The sequence below is a fragment of the Peromyscus maniculatus genome, chromosome 18, assembly GCF_049852395.1.
Source record: "Peromyscus maniculatus bairdii isolate BWxNUB_F1_BW_parent chromosome 18, HU_Pman_BW_mat_3.1, whole genome shotgun sequence".
NCBI lineage: Eukaryota > Metazoa > Chordata > Mammalia > Rodentia > Cricetidae > Peromyscus > Peromyscus maniculatus.
This window is the reverse complement of record NC_134869.1, coordinates 16,295,022-16,320,248: the sequence shown is the minus strand read 5'-3', so window position 1 is coordinate 16,320,248 and position 25,227 is coordinate 16,295,022. Positions and strand designations below refer to the sequence as shown.

Below are 25,227 nucleotides of genomic sequence, written 5' to 3'. Positions count from 1 at the left end.
ATGGGGAAGAGAAACTACATTTATAGTAAGACAATGAGTAAATCAGAGAGGAGGAAGGGACTGTTGTAGAATATTAGTTCAAGATGTGTCACGTTTGTTTGTGCTGTGGGACTTTTGTTTAATGATGCAAAGATGTGTTGCATTCTTTTATGTTGCATTTGTTTAACTCTGTGAAGCTGTGTTACTGGGCCTGGCTAAAACACCTGGTTGGTCTAATAAAGGTCTGAAGGACCAATAGTGAGGCAGGAGAAAGGACAGGCGGGGCCGGCAGGCAGAGAGGATAAATAGAAGGAGCAAAAGAGGGATCAGGAAGAAAAGGAAGATCTAGGAGTGAGAGAAGGAGGAGGACTCGGGCCAGCCACCCAGCTATACAGCAAGCCATGGAGTAAGAAGTAAAGTAAGGTATGCAGAAGTAGAGCAAGGTAAAGGCCCAGAGGCAAAAGATAGAAACAAGCCAAGCTAAGGCCGGGCCTTTATAAGAAAGAATAAGTCTCCATGTGATTATTTGGGAGCCGGGTGGCGGGCTCCTCAAGGAGCCAAAAGAGCCAAGAGTCAAAAACAACAGCCACAGGGATGGTAAAGGGGATACCCATGAATGCTGGTGGGTTTGATGTGCATTATAACGGGAGGAGAAGAATCAAGGATGACTGCAGGCCTGTGCAGTAGAGAGACGGCAGATGTTGGGACATGAACTAAGCAGTTGAAAAGGAGACGGTAGGAATTGACAGTGGCTATCTTCATCCTATACACCTACCTCCTAAGACTGCAGACACTGAGTAAGCTGTGAGAGAGTCTGAGAATTATGGACAAAAGATAAAAATTGGAAAACAGATGGGATTTGAAGTCATGACTTGCTCCACTATGCAATGCTGTCGATTGGATATGACGTCACTGTTGCCTGTATAAAACCTGCATAGACCAAGCCATTTAAAAATTCCAGCTCGGGGAGAGGGCTGGAGAGATGGCTCAGCAGTTTAGAGCACTGGCTATTTTTCCAGGAGACTTGGGTTGGATTCCCAGTATCCACATGGTGGCTCACAACTGTTTGTAGTACCAGGGTATCCAGTATCCACTTAGTAAAAAAAAAAAAAAAAAAAAAAAAATTCCAGCTCAGAATGCCAAGGGCCTAATGAGGTCCCACCCCTCATTGAGGAGCTATTGGTAGTTGATGACCGCTAGAAGAGGAAGAGCCCCTTTTCTTTGGGGGTATGGCCACTGGTAGGTTGCCTGTACCCCAGTGGCTTGCCCCATACTCATAACCATGTGAGCAGAACTAGTTGATTTAATGTGTTATTAAAATAAGATACAAGTTAAGAAGAAAATGTGTTTATGAATACCTAAAGGGAATGGGGAGTGGTATGATCAAGATACATTGTTTAGATATAGGAAATTTTTTAAAGAATAAATAAAATATATTTAAAAAAATAAACATTTTGGGGGGCTGGAGAGATGGCTCAGCGGTTAAGAGCATTGGCTGCTGTTCCTGAGGTCTTGAGTTCAACTCCTATAACCACATGGTGGCTCACAACCATCTATAATGAGATCTGGTGCCCTCTTCTGGCCTGCGGACAGAACACTGTATACATAATAAATAAATCTTAAATAAAAAAAAGTATTAAAAAAAAAACCACTTTGTAAAACCAGTTCATTAATTTTTCTTTCCTCCCTTCCTTCCCCCGCCTCTTTTCCTTCCTTTTGTTCGTTCATTTGTTTGTTTTTTGAAACAAGGCTTCTCTGGAACAGTCCTAGCTGTCCTGGAACTCTTTATGTAGACCAGGCTGGCCTGGAACTAAAGAGAACCACCTGCTTCTCCCTCCGAGTGCTAAGATTAAAGGCATGCACCACCATACATGCCTCCGTGTATTTTCTTAAGCTTTTGATATGTATGATAATGTGACAGAATCTTTTCTTTAGCCTTTATTCTGATTGTAAAGGTAGAGATTTATTTTCTTTGGAAGAATTTAGAAGACATCTACAATGAAGAAAATGAATACCACAGTAATTGCCAATAGTTTTTTTTTTTTTTTTTTTTTTTTTTTTTTTTTTTTTGGTTTTTCGAGACAGGGTTTCTCTGTGTAGCTTTGCGCCTTTCCTGGAACTCGCTTTGTAGACCAGGCTGGCCTCGAACTCACAGAGATCCACCTGCCTCTGCCTTCCGAGTGCTGGGATTAAAGGCGTGCGCCACCACCGCCCGGCGCCAATAATTTTATATCCTGCTTTCTAGATCATTTTCTACTTAGACACTTGTTTTTTTAAACAGAGGGATCACATTGAAATAGTACATTATATATTGCTTTTTGCCACTTAGTTGTATTTGGTAGTTGTCTTTTCATGTCATTTATCTGGCGTGATACAGCTCTTAAAGCTGTATACTGCTTTTGTGTGCACATGTGTACGTGCAAGTGTGTGTTCATATACTTGTGCCCATGTGTACATGTGGAGACCAGGTGTTGTTTGGGAGGTATCTATGTTGTTATTTGAGGTCGGGTTTCTCAGGGGCCTGAGACTTATATTTAACAAGTGGGTTAGGTCGGATGGCTAACAAGTCCCGGGCTCTGCCTGCTCTGTTTTCCCAGCACTGGGGTTACAAGCACCATCCTCCACCCTGGCTTTTCCCCATGGCTCCTGGATCAGCCTCACGCTTGCGTAGGACTTGACCACTGAGGCGTCTTCCCCAGCTCCCATCTGTATCACTGTGGAGCTGTGCTGAGACTGGGAAAGGGATGGGGACAGATTGCTTAGTGTGCTCATTCTTATCTTACGTACACTTCTGTAAGTCAAAGTTTTGGATTAATGGGGTGTAGAGTTTAAATTTGAGTCCAGGTTGCCAAACCACTCTGTAGGATATCCTCTGCCAGATCACCTCCACTAGTGGATGAGAGTGTTCGTTTGTTTCTTTATAATAGCCACTATTCTTTTTTGTTTGTTTGTTTTGCTTTTCAAGACACTGTTTCTCTGTGTAGCCCTGGCTGTCCTGGAACTCACTCTGTAGACCAGGCTGGTTTTGAACTCACAGATCCTCCTGCCTCTGCCTCCTGAGTGCTGGGATTAAAGCCTGTGCTTCCAATGCCTGGCTGTAGCCAGTATTCTTACCATTCCTTTAGTCTTAGCAGTTCAGCATTGTAGCAGTGGTAATCTTTCACACTGATTACTGGTGAAATTTTGATTATTGGTTATATGCACATCTATTTTGTAAACTAGCTCTCATTCTTTTCTTTTTGCTTTTACCTGTGTAGCCCAGGCCAGCTTCAAATTTGTGGTTCTCCTGCCTCAGACTCTTGAAGCCTAGGAATCCAGGTGTATGGCACCACATCTGAGACCTCTCACCTTTTACCTGTTTTTTTTTTTTTTTCCTTGTTGGCATTTATGTTGTTTCATTATGATTTTCTATAAAGAATCACATTAAGCCTGACCCTTACTATGTGTTACAGTAATGTTTATTCATATATCTTTGAAAGTTTTGTATATATTGCTTTCTACTGCATAGAATATTTGGAGTTTTATTTAGTTAAATGTGTGCATGTATTTGTGTGTGTATGTTTGCACATATGAGCACATACACATGTATTTATGTCTTGTTTTTGTGTCATATTGCAAAGATTTCCTTTACCTCAGAGTTAAAAAATAATTTACCTAATCTCTTATATTCTTAAAAAATTTTCTGTTTTATATTTAAATCCTTTATACAACTGAAGTTTGTTTCGAGTTAAGATGTGGGGCCCATTTTATATTTCTTTGAGATTATATGTTCATTTTACCATCTTTCCTCTGGTCTTAAATTTTAGATGTCTGCAGAGTGTTCCTCAGTAGTGTTAGGATGATGAGGCTCTAGCTGAAATTCTTCTTCCTCTTCTTTTTTTTTACAGTGCCCCTGTCTTACTATTTTCCTTTATTTTTAAGGAACTTTGTGCTTTATTGTTTTCCCTGGATTGGATTAAAGCAAAAACGGAACTTGTTGGCCCCGCCCATCTGATCCATGAGTTTGTGGAATACAGTCATATATTGGATGAAAAGGTATGTGTTAATGTGAAGCATTTATTTATTTCTTGTTTTTGTTTTTATTTTTTGTATTTTCAAGACAGGGTTTCTCTGTGTAGCCCTGGCTGTCCTGGAACTCACTCTGTAGACCAGGCTGGCCTTGAACTTACAGAGATCCACCTGCCTCTGCCTCCCGAGTGCTGGGATTAAAGGCGTACCCACTGCCACCAAGAACACTTCGTATTTAAAGGATGTCTCGTTTTGACATTTGATTCTAGGTTTAATGGTGGGAATGAGCAGAATGGAGATCATTTTCTTTCAGTGACCTTTGAGTGTAGTTAATTGCTTCCCGGCCTGCAGAGAATATAGGGAGGGTTAAAGTTGGAAAATTGAGGAAGAATGGTTTTCAGGGTTTTTGTTTTTTTAATTTGAGACAGGTTCTCACTGTATATATATATCTCTGGCTGTCCTGGAACTCACTATGTAGACCAGGCTGGCCTCAAACTCACAGGGATCTGCCTGCCTCTGCCTAAAATTCTGGGATTAACAGCATGAACCGCCATGCCCAGTGATATTGAGTTTTTTTTTTTTACTCTGAGTCTAAAAGTTAGTAGAGGACCACTCTATTTATTTATTTATTTTTGGATCCAGTAAGTCTTTCTGCCCTGCATTCTCTTGAAATCTCCGTCAATGAAATTAGTCCAGAACTCTTCAGTTTAGCCTCAGGCAGATTCCTTGGACAAGGCACGAAAACAGCTATGTTCTTTGCCAGATTCTCACAAACATAGTCTCTAACCCAGTTCCTGACATTGTTCTGTTCTGAAACCTCTTGAGCTGGGCCTCCATGGTCCACATTGCTGTCTGCACTACTGTCTTCCAAGCGTCTGCTCGGGTGGCCAGTTAAGCCCCGCTTACGACATTCAGCTGCTTTTTCTAGTCCAGAGTCCCATTGTCTTCCATAGTTCTCCAAAACCCAGTATGGGCAGTCCTGTCCTGCAGTGCCTCGGTCCTTGGTAACAACTTCTGTCTTAAGAACTCTTCTGTTGCTGTGAAGACACACCAAGGCAACTTCTAAGAGAAAGCATTTAATCAGGGGCTTGGATATATTTCAGAGGATGTGTCCAGAGCTGTCATGGCAAGGAGCATGCAGGCAGGCACAGCACCGAAGCAGTGACTGTGAGCTTACATGTTGAGCAACAGCCAGGGGGGAGAGAGAGAGAGAGAGAGACAGAGAGAGACAGAGAGAGACAGAGAGAGAGAACGAGCGAGCGCACACACCACATACACTGTAGCTGTATTTATTGCCTAGTGGTTGGCTGTTCATATTTTAGTTCATGTAGGGAATATTTCATTTAAGTTTTAAAATGTCAAGATCATAGAAAGAAAAAGATGTCAGGTTTTGCTCTGGCTATGTGTCTAACAGATTTCAGTTTATTCATAGGACTGTGCAGTTTGTGAGAATTTTCAAGAGTTTTTATCCTTAAATGGACACCTTCTTGGACGGCAGCCATTTCCTAATATTGTACAGCTGGGCCTCTGTGAACCGGAAACGTCGGAAGTTTATCAACAAGCAAAGCTGCAGGCCAAGCAGGAGGTGGACAGTGGAAGGCTTTACCTGGAGTGGGTGTGAGTTGCTAGAGAGACCAGACTCCATTATTCATTGTTCTTTTCCTTCCTGGGGGTGACTAAACACACTCTGTGAGATTTAACTACTTTAGAAACTTAATAAGTGCTCCTAGTTGGTGGAAGGTTCCAGAGAAGTAAGCATAGGAGAAAATAATTGCATCATCACAGTTCCTACACAGATAGATAGGTCATCCTAAGTATTACTGTCAAATGCTACTATAATCTAGTGTGGCAGTGATGACCATAGACTTGGAGTCTCCATACTAAAACATTGTCATTTTATGATTTTTGAACATATAATATGTTAGTTTCTCATGTGTGAAGTGGAGATGATAATCCTTTGAGGTAAATACTGCTTTAATGAAGATTTAAATGAGATAATGCCTATAAAGTCACTTTTAGTTTTCTTTGCCCTAGAGATTTTATTTAATGAATTTAATTTAATTCTTCTATATCTTTTTTAAAAAAACATTTCCAGTCCTTTTTTCTTTTCATATTTACGAATGTATATGTGTTTGTAATTATGTATGCAGTGTGCATGCATGTGTGAGCATATATATGGACGTGGAAGACCTAGGTTTATATCAGGAATCTTCCATGATAGCTTTTCCTTCTTACTCTTTGAGGCAGGATCCTCAGTCAAAGCAAGGGCTCCCTAATGTGGCTCATCTTGCTGGCCAGCTTGCTCTGGAGAGTCTGCTGTGTGTCTGCCTTCTGAGGTAGGAGAGGAGGCGAGCTGCCATGCCCACCTAGCATTTAGATGGACTTTGGGGATCCAAACTCCTGTCATCTCTTTGAGGCATTTTCTCCAGCCTGATTCTTCACATCTTTTTTTTTTTTTTTCTTTAATTTTTTTTTTAAAAGATGTGTTATTTAGCCAGGTGTGGTGGCGCACACCTTTAATTGCAGCACTCGGGAGCAGAGGCAGGTGGATCTCTGTGAGTTCGAGGCCAACTTGATCTACAGAGTGAGTTCCAGGACAGCTAGGATTGTTCCACAGAGAAGCCCTGTCTTGAAAAACAAACAAATAAACAAGTAAAACCCCCCAAAACAAAGACAAAAAAAAAAAAGAAAGAAAAGCAAAAGAAAGAAAGATGTGTTTTTTTTTTTTTTTTTTTTTTTTTTTTTTTTTTTTTTTTTTTTGGTTTTTTCGAGACAGGGTTTCTCTGTGTAGCTTTGCGCCTTTCCTGGGACTCACTTGGTAGCCCAGGCTGGCCTTGAACTCACAGAGATCCGCCTGCCTCTGCCTCCCGAGTGCTGGGATTAAAGGCGTGCGCCACCACGCCCGGCCCATATTTATTTTTATTTATGTATAGTGTATGTCTGAATAAGTTTATGTGCACCACAAATATGTAGGTTCCTGGAAAGGCCAGAGAGCACTGGACTTGGAGGTGATTGTAAGCTATCTGATGTGGATACTGAGAACCAAAGCTAAGTCCTCTGCAAGAGCAGTCAGTGCTCTTAACTGCTGACCTGTCTCTCCAGCCCCAACTCGTCCAGATCTTAAAAAGGCTGTTCTCAGGGCAGGAGAGATGGCTCAGTTTTTAAGATCACATTTATTCATTTACTTTGAGTATGTGTGTGTTTAGGTGTGGGTGAATGTGCCCCAGTGCCCCCGTGGAGGTCAGAATAACTTGCAGAATTGGTTCCCTCTTCCGCTAAGTGGGTCCCTGGGATTGAGCTCAGGTTGGCATCAGGCCTGGGTGTAGTGTCAGTACCCGTTAGGCCATCCTTCTGGCCCATGACCTGTTTCTTGGTGAAAATAGCAAATTGAAGAGCTGTAGTGATAGCTCAGAAGTTAGGAGTGCTTCCTGCTCTCGCAGAGGACTCAAGTTCAGTTTCTGTTGGGTGGCTCACCACTGTGCACGACCCTGGCTACCATCAGGGGATTTGATGTCTTTGGCCTTCATGGGCACTGCACTCACACTCACATACCCACATATAGACTCACACATAATTAAAATTTTTTAGTTAAAAAACTGAGAGATGTAAAATGAAAATTCATACTTCCTGTTCCTCCTTTCCCAGATTCAACCATCTTTGAGCATTTTCTTCAAAAGTGGAGTTTTACTTTCATTAATGCAAGGCGAAGGGTGGCTTCCACTCAGGGCAGCAGCCTCGTGGGAGCTCCATTAGACCTGTTGATGTTCTCGGATACATGTTGCTTTTCTCGTCTCCCTTGTAAGCTTTTGTTGTGATTGTCTTTTTGCTTACTTTTCTTCTGTATTAGTCCACCTATCCCGGGTGCAGAATAGTATGGAAATTAGGATAGGATTCTTGTTCTGGATTGCCTGGGCTTTAGTTCCAGCTCTCAGTTATACTTGTCAGTTATTAGGGAAATTTTATTCAACTTCTCTTGCCTAATTATACCAATTCATAAAATAGTCCTAGCATAGAGAGGTCTAGAGGGCTGTGTCTATACATTCTTGCATACACACAGAGCCTAGAGCAGTATCCAGCTCACAGAGAGTGCTTTGAATATTAGCTGTTGTTACTAGGAGGAGCAATGGCATCTGCCATCTGCCTGCTCCTTACCATTGTATTCAGTAGAAACTTGGGGATGTTTGATAAATTCCTGTTTAGTTAGTGACTAAATGAAATTTTATTTTTCCTTTGGTTTTCGAGACAGGATTTCTGTGTAGCTTTTGGATCCTGTCCTGGAACTAACTCTGTAGACCAGGCTGGCCTTGAACTCATAGAGATCCGTCTGCCTCTGCCTTCCGAGTGCTGGGATAAAAGGCGTACGCCACCACCACCACCTGGCTAAATGAAATCTTTTTAAAAAATGTGTTTGTGTATGCACATTTGGATGTGTATATGCTGTTTGTGTGTGTGTGTGTGTGTGTGTGTGTGTGTGTGTGTGTGTGTGTGTGTGTGTGTGCATAAGCCTGAGGTTGACATGTGAAGTCTTCCCTCTTCTCCCCATTGTACTCACTGAGACAGGTCTCTCAGTTGAACTTGGAGCTGGCCAGCAGGGTTAATCTGGCTAGCCCGCTTGCTCTAAGGAAACCCCTGCCTCCACCTTGTCTCCTGAGCGCAGGAATTGCAGGCAGGCTGCCACACACACCTGGCAGTGTGTGTTCTGGGGACCTGACTGTGGTCCCCATGGTTGTGGGTTAGGCACTTTAACAACCAAGCCGTGTCTCCAGCTCTTGCATGGATTCTTCACACTTGATGTGATGAAATGGACAGAGATCCAGTTCTTTCTCCCTGAGGAGTTCCTGAGACATTCAGTTTTTACTGTTTTCTGCGTCTCCCCCATTGTGCCAGCATCCTATGACGGCTCGTCAGCCGTGGTTGTGTTCTTCTTTACCTAGACTGGACCAGACCATATTCCAAGAATGCTTTACTTCAGCACTAGAATCCTTTCTTTTTCAGCTGTACAAGGCTTTACATTGCATATGCTTACGTTTGAGTTTGAGTTTGAGTTTGAGTTTTAAAGAAGTAGTTTGTTCTTGTGTCCGTTTGTTATCCTTGTGCTCTGCGTCTGTCATTGTGAAGACCACTGTCTTCGCTCTGAGGAACTGAGTAGATGATCAAAGGAAGGACAGGTTGTATTTGTTTTGTTTTCAAGACAGCCTCAATGTTCAGGCTGGGCTTGAACACTGGGTCCTTCTACTGTAGGCTCCCAGGTATCTGAGATTACAAGTGTGAGCCATTGCATTCAACTGGAAAGATTATACTCTTAGTCTAGACCTCCGAACTTTGCAAGTAGCTTATATGTCTTTACAGGTTGTCATAATTTTAATCCTCATATTGTACTTATGTATCACTTCTGGTGAAGTATAATTGTTTTCTATACAGGCTTGTAGTCTCGCTTTTCTCTAATACTTGGTCCTATTTTAAGTACACTTACCCTCTTTATCGAAGCTTGTGGGCAATAATATAATATCCCTCCTAGTGGCATAGTTGGCATTCTGTAGAATTAAGATAGAAAGACACATTGCTTTATGTGTCCCCACCTCCCACCCCCATCTGAGTGGAGTTAGAGGGAAACATTTTAAAAGTTTATCATCATGTGTAGTGTGAGTTTCATTTTGCAGTGGTGTCTTTACTTTTAAAAGTATTTAAAAAAAAGGTATGCGTACACATATCACATTAATGTATCAAAAGAAAATAGAGGGGCTGGAGAGACGGGTCAGTGGCTGAGAGCACTTGATGCAGAGGACCAGGTTTAGTTCTTAGCACCCACATGGTGGCTCACAACCACCTGTAACTTGAGTTCCGGGGATAGAATGCCCTTTTCTGACCTTTGTGGTCACTGCGTGTACATGGTGCTCAGATATACCTGCAGGCAAAACACACATAGGTAAAATCTTTTTTTTTTTTTTAAAGGGAAAACAGAAAGTGGCATGTGTTTGATTATGTGGATTTCTCTTAACTCAGTGACATTTGTAACACATGCCAAGTGGCTTGATGTAAGATAGTGTTTCTCTGAGAATGTCACTTTTGTTAGATTGCTTTTTTTCTTTAGGTGTTCTGTACTGTCATTTACATGTTAGTTATTCAAGAATTTTGTGATTGGGAGAAATACAACTGTGTTAAAAGACACATTATTGAAAGAAAACATGACTTTTATCCTTAGTCATTGACTTTCTCTTCATTTTCCACTTGCATTTAGAAACAAGAAAACTGTCAAGAACCTCTCCCGCTTAGTTGTCCGCCCCCACACAGATGCTGTTTACCATGCATGCTTTTCTCAGGACGGTCAGAGAGTAGCTTCTTGTGGAGCTGATAGAACTGTACAGGTAAGACGCCTCTCTTGGAAAAAACCCGGAAGAGGCATGTGGCCTACTCGTGCAGATTAGAATATGTTTAAATACTGAAATTTAGAAGTAAAGAAAGGCAAAACTCTGAACATAGAAGGTTCTTCAGAATATTAAAGATGGAGCTGCTTTTAGTAGTTCCAGGCTCGCCAGGGACGTCGAGGAACTCGTTACCTTGGCAGTTACTGTTCATCCATTTGCCATTATGGGTAATGAGAAAATGACAGTTCTTAATGGACAGGCGGATGTCATCAGCAAATAGAACTCTGCTGAAAAATCATTGGCTAAACAAGTTCTCAAAGGCTAAAGACTTCTGACTGTAAACGGGACTTAGACTAGGTTATCTCCAAAGGTGCTTTAGTTCTCACCTCGTGTTGGGGAAGTAGGAATGAGTCCTTTCCCCTCACATTGTTCTCTACCTGCACATTGAAGAAAGTCAAATTAGTACAGCTTTTCTACTTAGAATAGTTTGAGTCTTTCCAACGTCATAATTGTGTACTCGTTTCTGTGGTTCTTGATTACCAGTTATATTCATTTTGGCCTTAGAGAATTCCTGATAGTGCTGGGATTGAACTCAGGGTTTTGTGCCTTTTAGGCGAGCACTCTACTGCTAAACTCTATCTGGCAGCCTTTGGCTTTTATAGCCCCTGAAGAAAGCATATTTGATTGTTTAGAGTTTGTCAATATAATTCCAAGAGCTGAAGGTATCTCACCACTTCTTCTTAGTGATATGTAGCAACACTTAACAATGGACACTTCTCTGTCTATGCTTACACTTAGGAATTCTGACAAATTCTGATTTTTGAGTCATTTTGTTAAGTTTCATTTCTGTTTTGAAAACAGCAGTGATTAAGAACTTTCAGAGATGTGTTTTCATTAAATGATGCCCTATGGATAGATAAGTGGTTTACAGTAAAAAAGACCTTACTGTTGTTCTACAGGTGTTCAAAGCTGAGACAGGAGAGAAACTTCTGGAAATCAAGGCTCATGAGGATGAAGTGCTTTGCTGTGCATTCTCCTCAGATGACAGTTACATAGCGACCTGCTCGGTGGACAGAAAAGTTAAGGTAGGTGCGGGAGCGGTGACCTGGTGGTCAGAGCACTTACTGCTCTTGCAGAGAACCCACCTGGCAGCCCATAACCCCTGTAACTCCAGTCCCAGGGGATCCGACACACCGCTGACCACGGTGGACACTGCATGTGCACATACGTACATTCAGGCAAATACTCACATATATAGAAATAACTTACGGTAGGAAAACGTTGTTTTGAGTTGAAATCACAACAGTTCTTCTTTCTCTCATTTATTTTTTTTAGTCATATATACATGTGTGTCCATGTGTGTGTCTGCGCAAATGTAAATACAGTGCCTGCAGAGTTCAGACAAGGGTGTTGGGTCCTATGGAGCTGGAGTTAATGATCATTTATCAGGCTCCTAAAGTGGGTGCTGGGAACTGAACTTGTCTCTTCTGGAGGAGCACTATGTACTCTTAATCATTAAGCCCAAATCCTTCGTTCTCTTCTTCTTCTTTTTTTTTTTTTAAAGAACATTTCTCATTTTATTAGAAATAGACTCTTTTCTCATACAATATATCCTGATTACAGTTTCCCCTCCCTCTACTCCATCCAGTTCCTTCCCATCTCCTCTTCCATCTGGATCTACTCCCTTTCTGTCTCTCATTAGAAAAGAACAGGTTTCTAACATAACAACAAAACATAATAAAATAAAATATAAGATAAAACAAAAATCATTACATCAAAGTTAAACAGGTCAAACCAACAGACAGAAAAGAGCTCCAAGAGCAGGCACCAGAACCAGACCCACTCGTTCACACACTCAGGAGTCCCATAAAAACAATAATCTAAAGCTGTAATGTATGCACAGAGGACCTGGTGCAGACCTGTGTAACCCTGTGCTTGCTGCTTCAGTCTCTGTGAGTCCACATGAGCCTTGCTCAATTGATTTGGAAGGACTTGTTCTCCTGGTGTCCTCCATCCATCCCCTCTGGTTCCCACACTCCTTCCACCTCTTCTTCCAAGGGGTTCCTGGAGCTCTGAGGGGTGGGATTTGATGGGGACATATTGCGGGGATTAACAAGGCAACTCCATGTAGTTAAAAGGAGGTTTATTTTGGGGTAACTTACAGCCAGTAAAGGGGTTTGTTACAGGATCCAGGAGAGGTGAGGTGCAGTCCAGCCGGGTTCTCTGGAGAACTCTGACTCGGTCTGCCATCTAGCATCCAGGATCACCAGGAACCAAGCAGGTTGAATGTCCATATCTCAGGTCTTAAGGGCTTTCGTCTTGGCCCCGGCCCAGGGGCAGGCCATAGGTAGGTGTGGCAGTTACCGGAAGCTTCATTAGGGGTAATACTTCCAGGTCAAAGCTGGAACAGCTACCCACTACAGAGACATCCCATTTAGAGCTCTCTCTGCATAATGTCTGCTGTGGGTCTCTGTATTTGTTCCCATCTGCTGCAGGAGGAAGCTTTTCAGATGACTGAATAAGCCACTGATGAATGAGTATAGCAGAATATCACTAGGAGTCATCTTATTACTATGTTTTGTTTCTATACTAGTAGTAGTTGGTTCTAACCTAGGTCTCTGGTTCTTGGTCATCCAGGCACTGTCAGGTATGGGTTCCATCTCTAAGTGGGCCTTAAGTCAAATCAGACATTGGTTGGTTCCTCCTGCAGACTTTGTGCCACCATTGCCCTGGCATATTTTATAGGCAGGACAGATCGTAGATCAAAGGTTTTGTGGCTGGGCTGGTGTTTACATGTCTGTTTTGGTAGCCTACAGAGTACCTTCCTGTACCAAAGACACTAGAACATGGGGGTTAGGATTTTGTGTAGGCATCAGTTCAAACTCTCCATGTTTGTCTTGTTTCTATTGCCAGGTTTCTATTGCTGCAACAAAGCACCATGACCTCAAAGCAGGTTGGGGAGGAAAGGGTTTATTTGGCTTATACTTCCATATCACTATTCATCCTTGAAGGAAGTCAGGACAGGAACACAAATAGGGCGGGAACCTGGAGGCAGGGGCTGATGCAGAGGCCATGGAGCGGTGCTGCTTACTGGCTTGCTCCCCATGGCTTGTCCAGCCTGCTTTCTCATAGAACCTAGGACAACCAGCCCAGAGATGGCACCATCCACAATGGGCTGGGCCCTCCCCCATCAATCACTAATTAAGAAAATGCCTACAGCTGGATCCTCTGGAGGCATCTTCTCAGTTGAGGTTCCCTTCTTTCAGATGACTCTAGTTTGTATGTTAAGTTGACGTAAGACTAGTCAGTACAACTGACCCCTTGTCAGCTTGATACACAAACATCACTATTAAGCCACAGCCTTTCCATTCTTATTCATCTCCAAGATCTCACATTAAAAACATAAATAACTTTAATAAAAGTCCCACAGTCTTTACAAGCATATTAAATTTCAGTATCTTTAAAATAGCCAATCTCTCTAAAATTCCAAAATCTCCTTTAAAAGTTCAGACTCTTTCAACTGTGGGCTCCTATAAAAATAAAAATTAAATTCCCTTTCACTTCAAGAAGGAATAACCAGGGTACAGTCACAGTCTGAACAAGCAAAAGCAAACTCTAGCTAAGACTTCAAGTACTATATTAAATAGGTATGGAGAGAGTGGACAACCTTGTCTTGTTCCTGGTTTTACTGGAATTGCTTTGAGTGTCTCCATTTAAGTTGATGTTGGCTATGGGCTTGCTGTAAATTGCCTTACTATGTTTAGATATTGTAACAGGACTTTCTTTTGCGACCACCAGCCCCCAAATAATGACATGGAGACTTATAATTAATTATGAAAGCTTGACATTTAGCTTAGGCTTGTTCCCAGCTAGCTCTTATAACTTAAATTAACCCGTTTATTTTATTCTACATCTGCCTCATGGCTTTTTATGTCTCCTCCATTCTGTATGTCCCACTTCCTCCCTGTCTTGCAGGCATCTCTCTTGCACCTAAATTCATCTTGCTGAGTTTTTCCTCTGCTTGGAAGTCCCACCTATCCCTTCCTGCCTAGCTATTGGACATTTAGCTCTTTATTAAACCAATCAGAAGGCACCTTAGGCAGAGACCCATCTTTACAGCGTACAAAAAGATTACAGTGTACAAAAAGATACTAGGGTGCTCATTGCATCTCTAATCTCTCCATGACTTTTTTGTTTGTTTGTTTTTCGAGACAGGGTTTCTCTGTGTAGCGTTGGCGCCTTTCCTGGAACTCACTCTGTAGCCCAGGCTGGCCTTGAACTCACAGAGTTCTGCTTGCCTCTGCCTCCCAGTACTGGGATTAAAGGCGTGCGCCACCACCGCCGGCTCTCCAGGACTTTTATCATGAAGGGGTGCTGATTTTGTCAAAGGCCTTTTCTGCATCTAATGAGATGATTATGTGTTTGTTTGTTTTTTCCAGTTTGTTTATATGGTGGATTACACTTACTGATTTTCATATGTTGAACCATCCTTACATCTCTGGGATGAAGCCCACTTGATCGTGGTGGATGGTCTCTTTGATGTGTTCTTGGATTCAGTTTGCAAATATATATATATTTTTTTGAGTATTTTTTTTTTTGTTGTTGTTGTTGAGTATTTTTTACATCTGTGTTTTTGAGGGAAATTGGTCTGTAGTTCTCTTTCTTCATTGGGTCTTTATGCAGTTTGGGTATCGGGGTACTTGTGGCCTCATAAAATGAATTTGGCAGTATTCCTGTTTCTATTTTGTGGAATAATTTGAGGAGTATTGGCATAATTCTTTCTGGAAGGTCTGGTATAATTCTGCACTAAAACCATCTTGCCATGGGTTTTACTTTTTTTGCGAGACTTTTAAGGACTGCTCCTATTTCACTAGGGGTTAAAGTCTGTCTAAATTGCTTACCTGATCTTAATTTAACTTTGGTAAGTGGTACCTATCAAGAAAATTAACCATTTCTTTTAGATTTTTCCAATTGGTGGAGTACAGTATGTTCTTACAAGTCTCTGAATTTCCTTGGTGTCTGTTGTTATGTCCCCCGTTTCTTTTCTTATTTTGTTCATTTGGATATTCTCTCCCCTCCTTTTAGTTAATTTGGATTAGGGTTTGTCAATCTTATTGACTTTTCTCAAAGAACCAATGCTTTGTTTCATTGATTCTTTGTACTGTTCTCTTTATTTCTATTTTATTAATTCTAGGCCTGAGTTTGTTTATTTCCATCTACTCCTTTTGGGTGTGATTTCTCCTTTTAAGCTTTAAGGTGTGCTGCTAAGTTATCTCTACAGGTTTTTGTTTATAGGCACTAGTGTTATGGACTTGCCACCTAGAACTGCTTTCATCGTGTCCCATAAGTTTGGGTATGTGGTAGATTCATTTTTATTGAAATCTAGAAAGTTCTTAATTTTTTTCTTGATTTCTGTCTTAATCCATTTTTCATTCAGTAAAGAGTTGTTCATTTTCCGTGAGTTTGTAGGCTTTCTATTGTGTTGTTGATACCCAGTTTTTTGTTTTTGTTTTTGTTTTTTCGAGACAAGGTTTCTCTATGCAGTTTTGGTGTCTGTCCTGGATCTCGCTCTGTAGACCAGGCTGGCCTTGAACTCACGGAGATCCACCTGGGTCTGCCTCCCAAGTACTAGGATTAAAGGGGTGCGCCACCACTGCCTGGCTGATAATCTGTGGTGGTCTGATAGGATACAGGGAGTTATTTCCATTTTCTTTATTTCTTGAGACTTGCTTTGTGTCTGAGTATGTGGTTAATTTTGGAGAATGTTCCATGAGGTATAGAGAAGCAGGTGTATTGTTTGGGTGAAATGTTGTGTAAATATCTGTCCCCTCCTGTATTTCTCTGTTTAATTTTCGTCTGGATGACTGTTGGTGAGAGTGAGTCTCCCACTATCAGTGTGTGAGGGTCAGTATGTGATTTAAGCTGTAGTCATGTTCCTTTCACAAACTTGGGTGCTCTTGTGTTTGGGGCATAGATGTTAAGAACTGAAATGCCCTTGTGGATTTTCCCTTTGAGTATGAAGTGTCCTTTCTCATCCCTTTTGATTAGTTTTGGTTTGAAGTCTATTTTGTTAGATGTTACAGTGGCTACACTAGCTTGCTTCTTAGGTTGGTTCCTCCCTCCCTCCCTCCCTCCCTCCCTCCCTCCCTCCCTCCCTCCCTTCCTCCTCCTCCTCCTCCTCCTCCTCCTCCTCCTCCTCCTCCTCTTCTTCTCTCTCTCTCTCTCTCTCTCTCTCTCTCTCTCTCTCTCTCTCTGTCTGTCTGTCTTGACAGGGTTTCTCTGTGTAGCCCTGGCTGTCCTGGAACTTTATAGACCAGGCTGTCCTGGAACTCACTCTATAGACCAGGCTGTCCTGGAACTCACTCTATAGACCAGGCTGTCCTGGAATTCTCTCTATAGACCAGGCTGTCCTGGAACTCTCTCTATAGACCAGGCTGTCCTGGAACTCACTCTATAGACCAGGCTGTCCTGGAACTCACTCTATAGACCAGGCTGTCCTGGAACTCTCTCTATAGACCAGGCTGTCCTGGAACTCACTCTATAGACCAGGCTGTCCTGGAACTCACAGAGATCTACCTCCCAAGTGCTGGGATTAAAGGCTTGCACTACCACTGCTTGGCTGAGATGTGTTTCTTGTATGCAGCAGAAGGATGGATCCTGTTTTTTAATCCATTCTGTAAATATACGTCTTTTTATTGGGATTAAAATTATTGATATTGAAAATATCAATAGCCAATGATTGTTAATTACTGTAATCTTGTTGTTGGTGTGTATTTCTTTCTTTCTTTTTTTTTCTTTTTTAACTTTGCTTGTGTGAGATTATTTCCTGTGTTTTCATGGGTATAGTTAACCTTAGTTTGGATTTTTCCTTCTAGCAACTTCTGTAAGGCTGGATTTGTAAACTATGTTTACATTTGACTTTATTGTGGAATATCTTGTTTTCTCCGTCTATGGTGATTGAAAGTTTTGCTGGGTATAGTAGTCTGGGCTAGCATCTGTGGTCTCTTAGAGTCTGCAGCACATCTATCCAGGCCCTTCTGGCTTTTAGAGTCTTTCTTAGGAAGTCAGAGGTAATTCTAGTAGTTCTGCCTTTATATGTTTCCTTTGCAGATTTTAATATTCTTTCTCTGTTCAGTAAGTTTAGTGTTTTTATTATTATGTAGTAAGGGGATTTTTTTTTTTTTTCTGGTCGAATCTATTTGGTGTTCTGTATGCTTCTTATACCTTTGTAGGCCTCTCTGTTTTTAAATTAGGACATTTTTCTTCTGTGATTTTGTTGCAGATATTTTCTGGGCCTTTGAGCTGGGATTCTTCTCCCTCCTCTATTCCTATTACTCTTAGGTTTGGTCTTTTCATGGTGTCCCAGATTTCCTGGCTGTTTTGTGTCAGGAGCTTTTAGATTTAACATTTTCTTTGACCAACGTATCCTTTTCCTCTGTCATATCTCAGTACCTGGGATTCTCTCTTCCATCTCTTATATTCTGTTGGTGAAGCTTGACACTGTGGTTCCTGTTCGAATTTCTAGGTTTTTCATTTCCAGAATTCCCTCAGTTTGGGTTTTCTTATTGATTCTATTACCATTTTCAGGTCTTGAACAGTTTTACTCATTTCCTTACACTGTTTGTGTTTTCCTGGATTCTTTAAGAGATTTATTGATTTCTTCTTTAAGAACCTCCATCATCTTCGTAAGTCTGTTTTAAGGTCTTTTTCTCGGGCTTCAGCTATGTTGGACTATTCAGGGCCTGCTGTGGTAGAGTTGCTGGGCTCTTGTCCTGGCTGTTATTTATTGTGTTTTTATGCTGTTGTTTAGGCATCTGGGATTGGGATAATTACAGGTCTAGCTGCTGATTTCTGGGTTTGTCTTTGTTGGGTGATTGCATATTCCTTAGTTTGTGTCCTTTCTGGACTTTTAGGCAAGTGTGGCTGTGTGTTACAAGGTAGGGAATTTTATGTGCCCCTCTTTTCCCGGCCTCCTCAGCTGGTGTGTTCCCAGGGAATGCTTGCTGGTGTTGGAGGGTGATTGGTTGAGTTGGGGAAAGGGAGGTTGAAGGAGGAGAAGATCCTGGTTATCCTGGGGATGGGGATAGAGAGGAAAGGGAGACCCAGCAGGGGTTGTGTCTGCTGCAGAGCAGGGGATGAGGCTGTAGAGATTGGATCTGGGGGACAGATGGGGTGGGGTTGAAGATCGCAGTCAGCCTACCTGGTTCCCTGACAGGAGTCCCACCCAAGTCCTCATTTCTAAGTACCCAAATACAATTGCTTGGCTTGATCGGCCTCAACTATTTAGCCAATGGTGAGGAAAAATGATATAAATTACTGAGCTTGCCTGTCATCAGTAGATATATCTAGGGATTAAATATCAGTTGACATCTTTGATTAGAAGTGTTTTTAAAAATGATTGTCTGAGATCTAATTCCCATTGTAAAGTTATATAATTTGTGAAATATAGCCTGATTCTATTTTTAACATTATAGGCTGATTTATATAACCAGTGCAAAGCTAGACATGAATATACTAACAGGTTGCTGGTATAAAAAAATAAGCAAGGGAAAAAAGAGTGATATTATTTGTTAGTTGTTATTTCTTTGGTCTTGCCCTTAAAATTTAGCTTTTATTTGGAGCATTTATACTCACAAGGAATTTAAGAGCAACTGAAATTAATTGTCACTAATATATAGAGGGGAGGATTTACTTCAGGGTGTGTGTGTGTGTGTGTGTGTGTGTGTGTGTCTGTCTGTCTGTCTGTCTGTCTGTCTCTGTGTGTGTGTCTGTCTGTGTATCTGTGTGTGTCTCTAGGTGTGTGTGTGTGTCTGTGTGTCTGTGTCTCTGTCTGTGTCTGTCTGTCTGTCTGTATCTTTTCTATTTTCAAGTGTGGAGACAGGGTCTGACTTTGTAACCCAGGCTGGTGATGAGCTCGCCCGAGTGCTGGTGTCAGTCACATGCTGCCAGGTCCCACTTCATTGTGACAAAGCTTTGTCAGCAGAGTTGTGAGCAGTGTAACCTGGGGAGATGGAGTGGGCAGGAAAGGTTTGCTTGGCGGGTTTTCATCCCTCTGAAGAGGACTGTGGAGTATATAGACTAAAACTGAGATGTTGGTCAAACCTTATTTTGAAATTTTTTATTAGCATACATTAACTATATAACACTGGTTTTCATATATGTACATAATTGATTTCAACATTTGCCTCCCATTCTCCATATTATGTTTTTATTATAGCTCCCATTACTCTCCCCATTCACTTCCATTCCTCCTGATCCCCTGCTCTTTCCCTCTTCTCTTGGTAGGCTCAGTGGTGTCCAGTCGATGGGTATTCACTCTGTAACCTCTACTTTGAGTCAGAGTTGAGATTGGCCATGCTGGGCCGTTCCACGTTCTAAAGTCAGAATGATACAGATTGAGAGAGTCACACCGAGTTTCTGTTTCTCGGGACTGAAAACCTAGCAGGAAGCAGAAAGACTCACTAAAGAGCTTAGAAAAGACAAACTCTCTGACTGTCTTGGATTTTCATAATGCTCTGAAGTGCTCTCACAAAGGTAGAAGGGCGTAAGAGAAAAACGGGACCAGATGTTGGAAGCGTCAGGCGTCGTCGATAGCAGGCTGAAGTCCGATCTCGCCCCTGGGTCCCACTGCTTCACTGCTCTCACAGAAACGTGGGGAATCTTGTGGTTAGCTTTTGTTGTTGTTTTGTTTTTTCTCGAGACAGGGCCTTACCTTACTCTGTAGCCCTGGCTGTCTTGGAACTCACTGTGTAGACCAACCAGGTTGGCCTTCAGTTCACAGAGATTTACCTGTCTCTGCCTCTGGAGTGCTGGGATTAATTAAAGGTGTGCTACCATGCCTGGCTCTTTGTGCTTAACTTTTTAAAGTAAGGCAGGATTTTGCCATATTTAGAGACTAGGAGGTTGATTCCCATCAGTGTCATGCTCAGGGGAGACACGTGTCCTCACAGGAGACGGCATCTGCAGAGGGATGTACCCTGGCGCTTTCTTTCTGTGTTCCCTCTGGAAATAACGGCTGTTCATGCATTTTGTTCTCGTTGTTCCCTTCAGGTCTGGGATTCTGCGACCGGGAAGCTGGTGCACACCTATGACGAGCACTCGGAGCAAGTCAACTGCTGCCACTTCACCAACAAAAGTAACCAGCTTCTCCTGGCCACCGGCTCAAATGACTTCTTCCTCAAAGTAAGTGTGGGTGCTGGAAATTATGCAGATGAGCTCGTGATACACCAGACTGTCTGCTTTGAGTTTTCTCATGTGTATTGTATTATCAAGTGGGTTTTGTTTTTTGTTTGTTTGAGGCCGGGTCTCACTGTGTAGTCCTGGCTGTCTTGGAACTCACTCTATAGACCAGGCTGACCTAGAACTCAGAGATTCCCCTGCCTCTGTCTCCCTAGTGCTGGGATTTAAATATTCATAAACAAATAGGGGGAAAAAAAAGCATGACTGGGTTTTATAACTGAAAAGTCCACCGTGAGTATGGATTCCGGTGTTGGTATCCAGATCCGTCAGCTGTGTTCTCAGGTCCGCCTTCCTGTCTCTGGTCTCTGCTCTCTTAGGTGGTCCAACCATACTGTCGTTATGTGACAGGAAATAGCTCAGCTCAGGTTTGTAGGAGAAGCTTGTCCTAGGTCCTGCAGGTCTGGTTTGAAGGCAGTCCTGCTTCACCCCACTTAGCTCAGCTTCATTATTGTGTACCTGCAGTGCAGGCGGGCGAAGTCCTTGGGTTGGAGAAGACCGTGTCTTGTGTTCTCTAAGTGGAGGAAGATAGGAGATTAAATAGTCTGGGGTTCTAGAAAGATGTTACTTCCTTTTGGATTTAAAAAAAAAAAAAAAATTTGTTTCAAACCTTTGATCCACAGTGTCACATTTTTACAATGGGATATGAGATTTTAAGGAGGCATAGGTAAAACATTTTAGAAAACCTCAGGCTGTTGAGTATGGTGATACACCCCTGTAATCTCAGCTCTTGGGAGGGTGAGGCAGGAGGAGCCTGAGTTTTATAGCCTGGGCTACAGAATGAGAATGTGTCTCAAACAATTACTATTTTTCAACTTTTCAGAAGGACAAGGTGAACCTTCACGATAGAGTGCCACCCTGTCATTTACAGGGCCCCAGATTCAATCTTCAGCACCACAAAAAATAAAAATAAGATTCCCCACGTCCTATTTTATACAAGCTTTATCCACATCCTACACTTGACGTTTTGTTGAGAGCAGTTTACAACAAATCCTGCATGTCATCTCACCCCAAATATTTCAGCTTTGCTCTTAGATTACATGCCATGCCATGTCCACACCCAACAGTAGAGAACTGTACTTTTGTTATGTATCTGGCTTGTGTTAAATTTCTCATATGTGGTCTCAAACCCATGCTTTTTACCGTGGGTTTCTTTGAATCAGAATCGAAATAAACTTGACACTTGGTGGTTGTCTATTTTATTCTCTTAAAAACTCTTTTCTCCCATTTCCATTTCATGCTGTTGGTTTACTAGACGAATAAAATTACTGTCTCATGGACTGTATCCCTCGGATTTTTTGGGTGGCTTACTGGAGTGTTATTTGACTTGATCTTCTAACCCCCGTAGTTCCTGTATTCTGGTATCATTGAAGGTTTTGAAATTTTTAAGGCCATTAATAGCTTTTAGTCTAGTTAGTTATCTCAAGGTTTAGGAAGTCATAGATATGTAAACTTTGCTTAGACCATTTTTGTAACCTAGCTTTAAAAAGTATGGAGAGGGGTTGGGGATTTAGCTCAGTGGTAGAGCGCTTGCCTAGCAAGTGCAAGGCCCTGGGTTCGGTCCTCAGCTCTGGGGAAAAAAAAAGTATGGAGATAATTTGCACAGTGCTGTTGATTTTTGTAGCTAAATAAATATGATAATTTTAAACCACCTGTTAAAAATAAGCAACAATTGTTCAGTTAATTTAGTGTTCAGACTAAAAGCCTACTGAGGCCTTCAAGTCCCATAGTGGATTGAGATGTTGATCCAGAAGTTGCTGTTATTAATCACAAGTTTATCTGTATTTAATACCTTTGTGTTATTGTGAATCAAATATCATTCTACAACCAAGAACCTCAAATGGAAAGGAAAACTTATTACGATTATTGACTTTTCCCCTTTTAGCTTAGATTAATTTTTCTCTTTTTAAATTAATTTTAACTTTTGTGTGTGTGTGCCACTGTGCGTAGGTGCCCATGGAGGACAGAGAAGAGGGCACTGAATTCCCTGGCGCTGGAGTTACAGGCTGTTGTGAGCTGCCAAAGTGGATGCTAGGAACTGAACTCGGGTCTTCTGGGAGAGCAGCAAATGTTCTCTAGCCCTCATGTAGTAGAGATTTCAGAGTAGATCCTGTGACATTTTGATTCACATATACAGACCCAAATCTCCCCTCACTTTCCCTGGACCCACCTTCCCTGGTCTCCACTCCTCCCTTCACCTTAATTATAACTTTAAGGGGCAGACGCCTGGGCAGGTCTAGAGCTTCTGAGCTTCAAGTGACCTCTGTCTCAGCCTCCAATGCAGTTGGAACTGCTGTGTGTTCGCCACACAGTCTCCAGCACTAGCAGTTTTACTTGTCTTTTTTCCTTTCCAAATAGCTCTGGGATCTAAATCAAAAGGAATGCCGGAACACCATGTTTGGTCACACCAACTCAGTCATCCACTGCAGGTTCTCCCCAGACGATGAGCTCCTGGCCAGTTGCTCGGCTGATGGAACATTAAAGGTAAGCTTTGCCCACCGTTGGAGGCTCTCATTTTAGAGAAGTCTGCAGGATTTGGGTCGACTCTAAGTTTCTGTTGGTGGCACCAGTGTCCGGAAACTGTGACACAGTGCCTGAGACAGACGACTTGGGAAGGAAGTACAGTTTCAGGGTTTCATCTGACCCTGTTGTATCTGTGCCTGTGGCACGGAGTGTGTGTGGGGAAAGAAACTGCTTATCTACAGGTGTCTTGAAAGCAGAGGGAAACAGGAAGCAGCCAGGGTCCCACTGGTGCCCTTCCTAACCTGGTTTTCTCTCGGCCCCTCAGCCTTTTTTTTCCTTTAAAAAAATGTTTTTTAAAGATTTATTTTATACATGAGTGCTATCTGCATGTACACCTTTATGCCAGAAAATGACATCAGATCCCACCGGAGATGGTTGTGAGCCACCATGTCGTTGCTGGGAATTGAACTCATGACCTCTAGAAGAGCAGCCAGTGCTCTTAACCACTGAGCCATCTCTCAGCCCCTAGGGGCCCTCATTCTTTGTTTTTTTTTTAAAGGTTTGTTTATTTATTATGTATACAGTGTTCTGCCTGCACGTATCCCTGCAGGCCAGAAGAGGGCACCAGATTTAATTACAAGTGGTTGTGAGCCACCATGTGGTTGCTGGGAATTGAACTCAGGACCTCTGGAAGAGCAGTCAGTTCACTGAGCCATCTCTCAGCCCCTAGGGGCCCTCATTCTTCTTCTTCTTCTTTTTTTTTTTTTTTCTCGAGACAGGGTTTCTCTGTGTAGCTTTGTGCCTGTCCTGAAACTCACTCTGTAGCCCAGGCTGGCCTCGAACTCACAGAGATCCGCCTGCCTCTGCCACCCGAGTGCTGGGATTAAAGGCCTGTGCCACCAACGCCTCCACTGCCCGGCTCCATTTTTCTTTATTAAGAAATTTTCTACTCACTCTACATACCACCCACAGATCCTCCCTCCTCCCTCCTACCACCTCCCCACCCCCAGCCCTGCCTCCCAAGCCACCCATATCCCCACATCCTCACATCCCCCAAATCAAGGTCTCCCATTGGGAGTCAGCTGAGTCTGGCACACTGAGCCTAGGCAGGTCCAAGGCCTTCACCAAGGTGGCACGAGGCATCACACCACAGGCACCGGATTCCCAGAAGCCTGCCCATGCACCAGGGGCGGATCCCAATCCCCCTGCCTGGGTGCCCCCCAAACAGTTCGAGCCAAACAACCGTCTTCCATATCCAGAGGGAGGATACAGAAGCCCTTATTCTTAAGGCTCTAAAACCTCCTGATACCAATGCCACAGACTTAGAACCACACCTTCAGCTCATAAGCCTTTTGCAGAGTTTCTAGATCTAAGCCATAGCATCATTTTTATCTGTCTGTAGAAAAGAGCCTTTTCCTTCAGCTTCTAAGAATCTCTGACATAATGTTATTTTTAAATGGTTTATAGTCTAGTGTTTAAATTCTTAATTTTAGGCGTATATTCCATCTTAAGCACTATGTGCTGGGTACTATACTATACTATACTAGGCTTTTGGGTTTGGGGCCTTTGGGCCTTCTCGTATTTTCTAGAAGAAAAAAGGTATGGTCTTTGGTCTGGTTATTCAGAATAAAGTTGAGGGAGAAGGTAAGTGGATAAACTGAAAACGACGAAATTATATGCAAGGTTGAGTTCTTGTTTTTATTTTTAAAGATTCTGTTTTATTTTATAAAGTTATGTGTATATTTCTCTGTGTGGGTATGCTTGTGGGTCACCAGTGGGTACAGATCAAAGGTCATGTTTCCTCCTCTGAGTCTGTCAGCGTCAAGTAGTTCAGCAGTAAGGGGTTCGGCACCCTGAGTCTCTTCTCAGTTCGTGCTAGGGATTGTCAGCTCCCGCTTTGTAGCTTGCTTGCTTCATTCATTCATTCATTCGTTCATTCATTCAGTGTTTGTGCGCACGCGCACACATGCCGCAGCACATGCATGAGGCTGGAGGACAGCTTGCAGGAATAGTTTCTCTGCCTCTCCCATAGTTGGTTCTGGAGGTCAGGTTTGCTCCCTCGCTGCTGAGCCCTTTCACTGCCCGCAGGTCCATCCTGTGCAGATTCGGTGCAGGCATTTGCCGCGCATGCGCGGGTCTGAGTTCTGATTGCTGGCTGCAGCCTTGCCCAGAAGAT

At 42.5% G+C, this 25,227-nt stretch overlaps 1 protein-coding gene across 4 annotated transcripts in view; it reads left to right on the top strand.

The window, feature by feature from the left end:
- Apaf1 (apoptotic peptidase activating factor 1) overlaps nt 1-25,227 on the top strand; it is a 90,224-nt gene that overhangs the window by 25,563 nt on the left and 39,434 nt on the right. For 3 of the 4 annotated variants that reach the window (XM_006979814.4, XM_076554623.1, XM_076554624.1), the window contains exons 11-16: nt 3,901-4,014; nt 5,420-5,604; nt 10,226-10,352; nt 11,312-11,437; nt 20,403-20,534; nt 22,947-23,072. In XM_006979814.4, coding sequence (XP_006979876.1) covers nt 3,901-4,014; nt 5,420-5,604; nt 10,226-10,352; nt 11,312-11,437; nt 20,403-20,534; nt 22,947-23,072 — 810 coding nt within the window. The remainder of the gene's footprint in view (nt 1-3,900; nt 4,015-5,419; nt 5,605-10,225; nt 10,353-11,311; nt 11,438-20,402; nt 20,535-22,946; nt 23,073-25,227) is intronic. The other variant, XR_013045828.1, reaches the window with a different exon arrangement.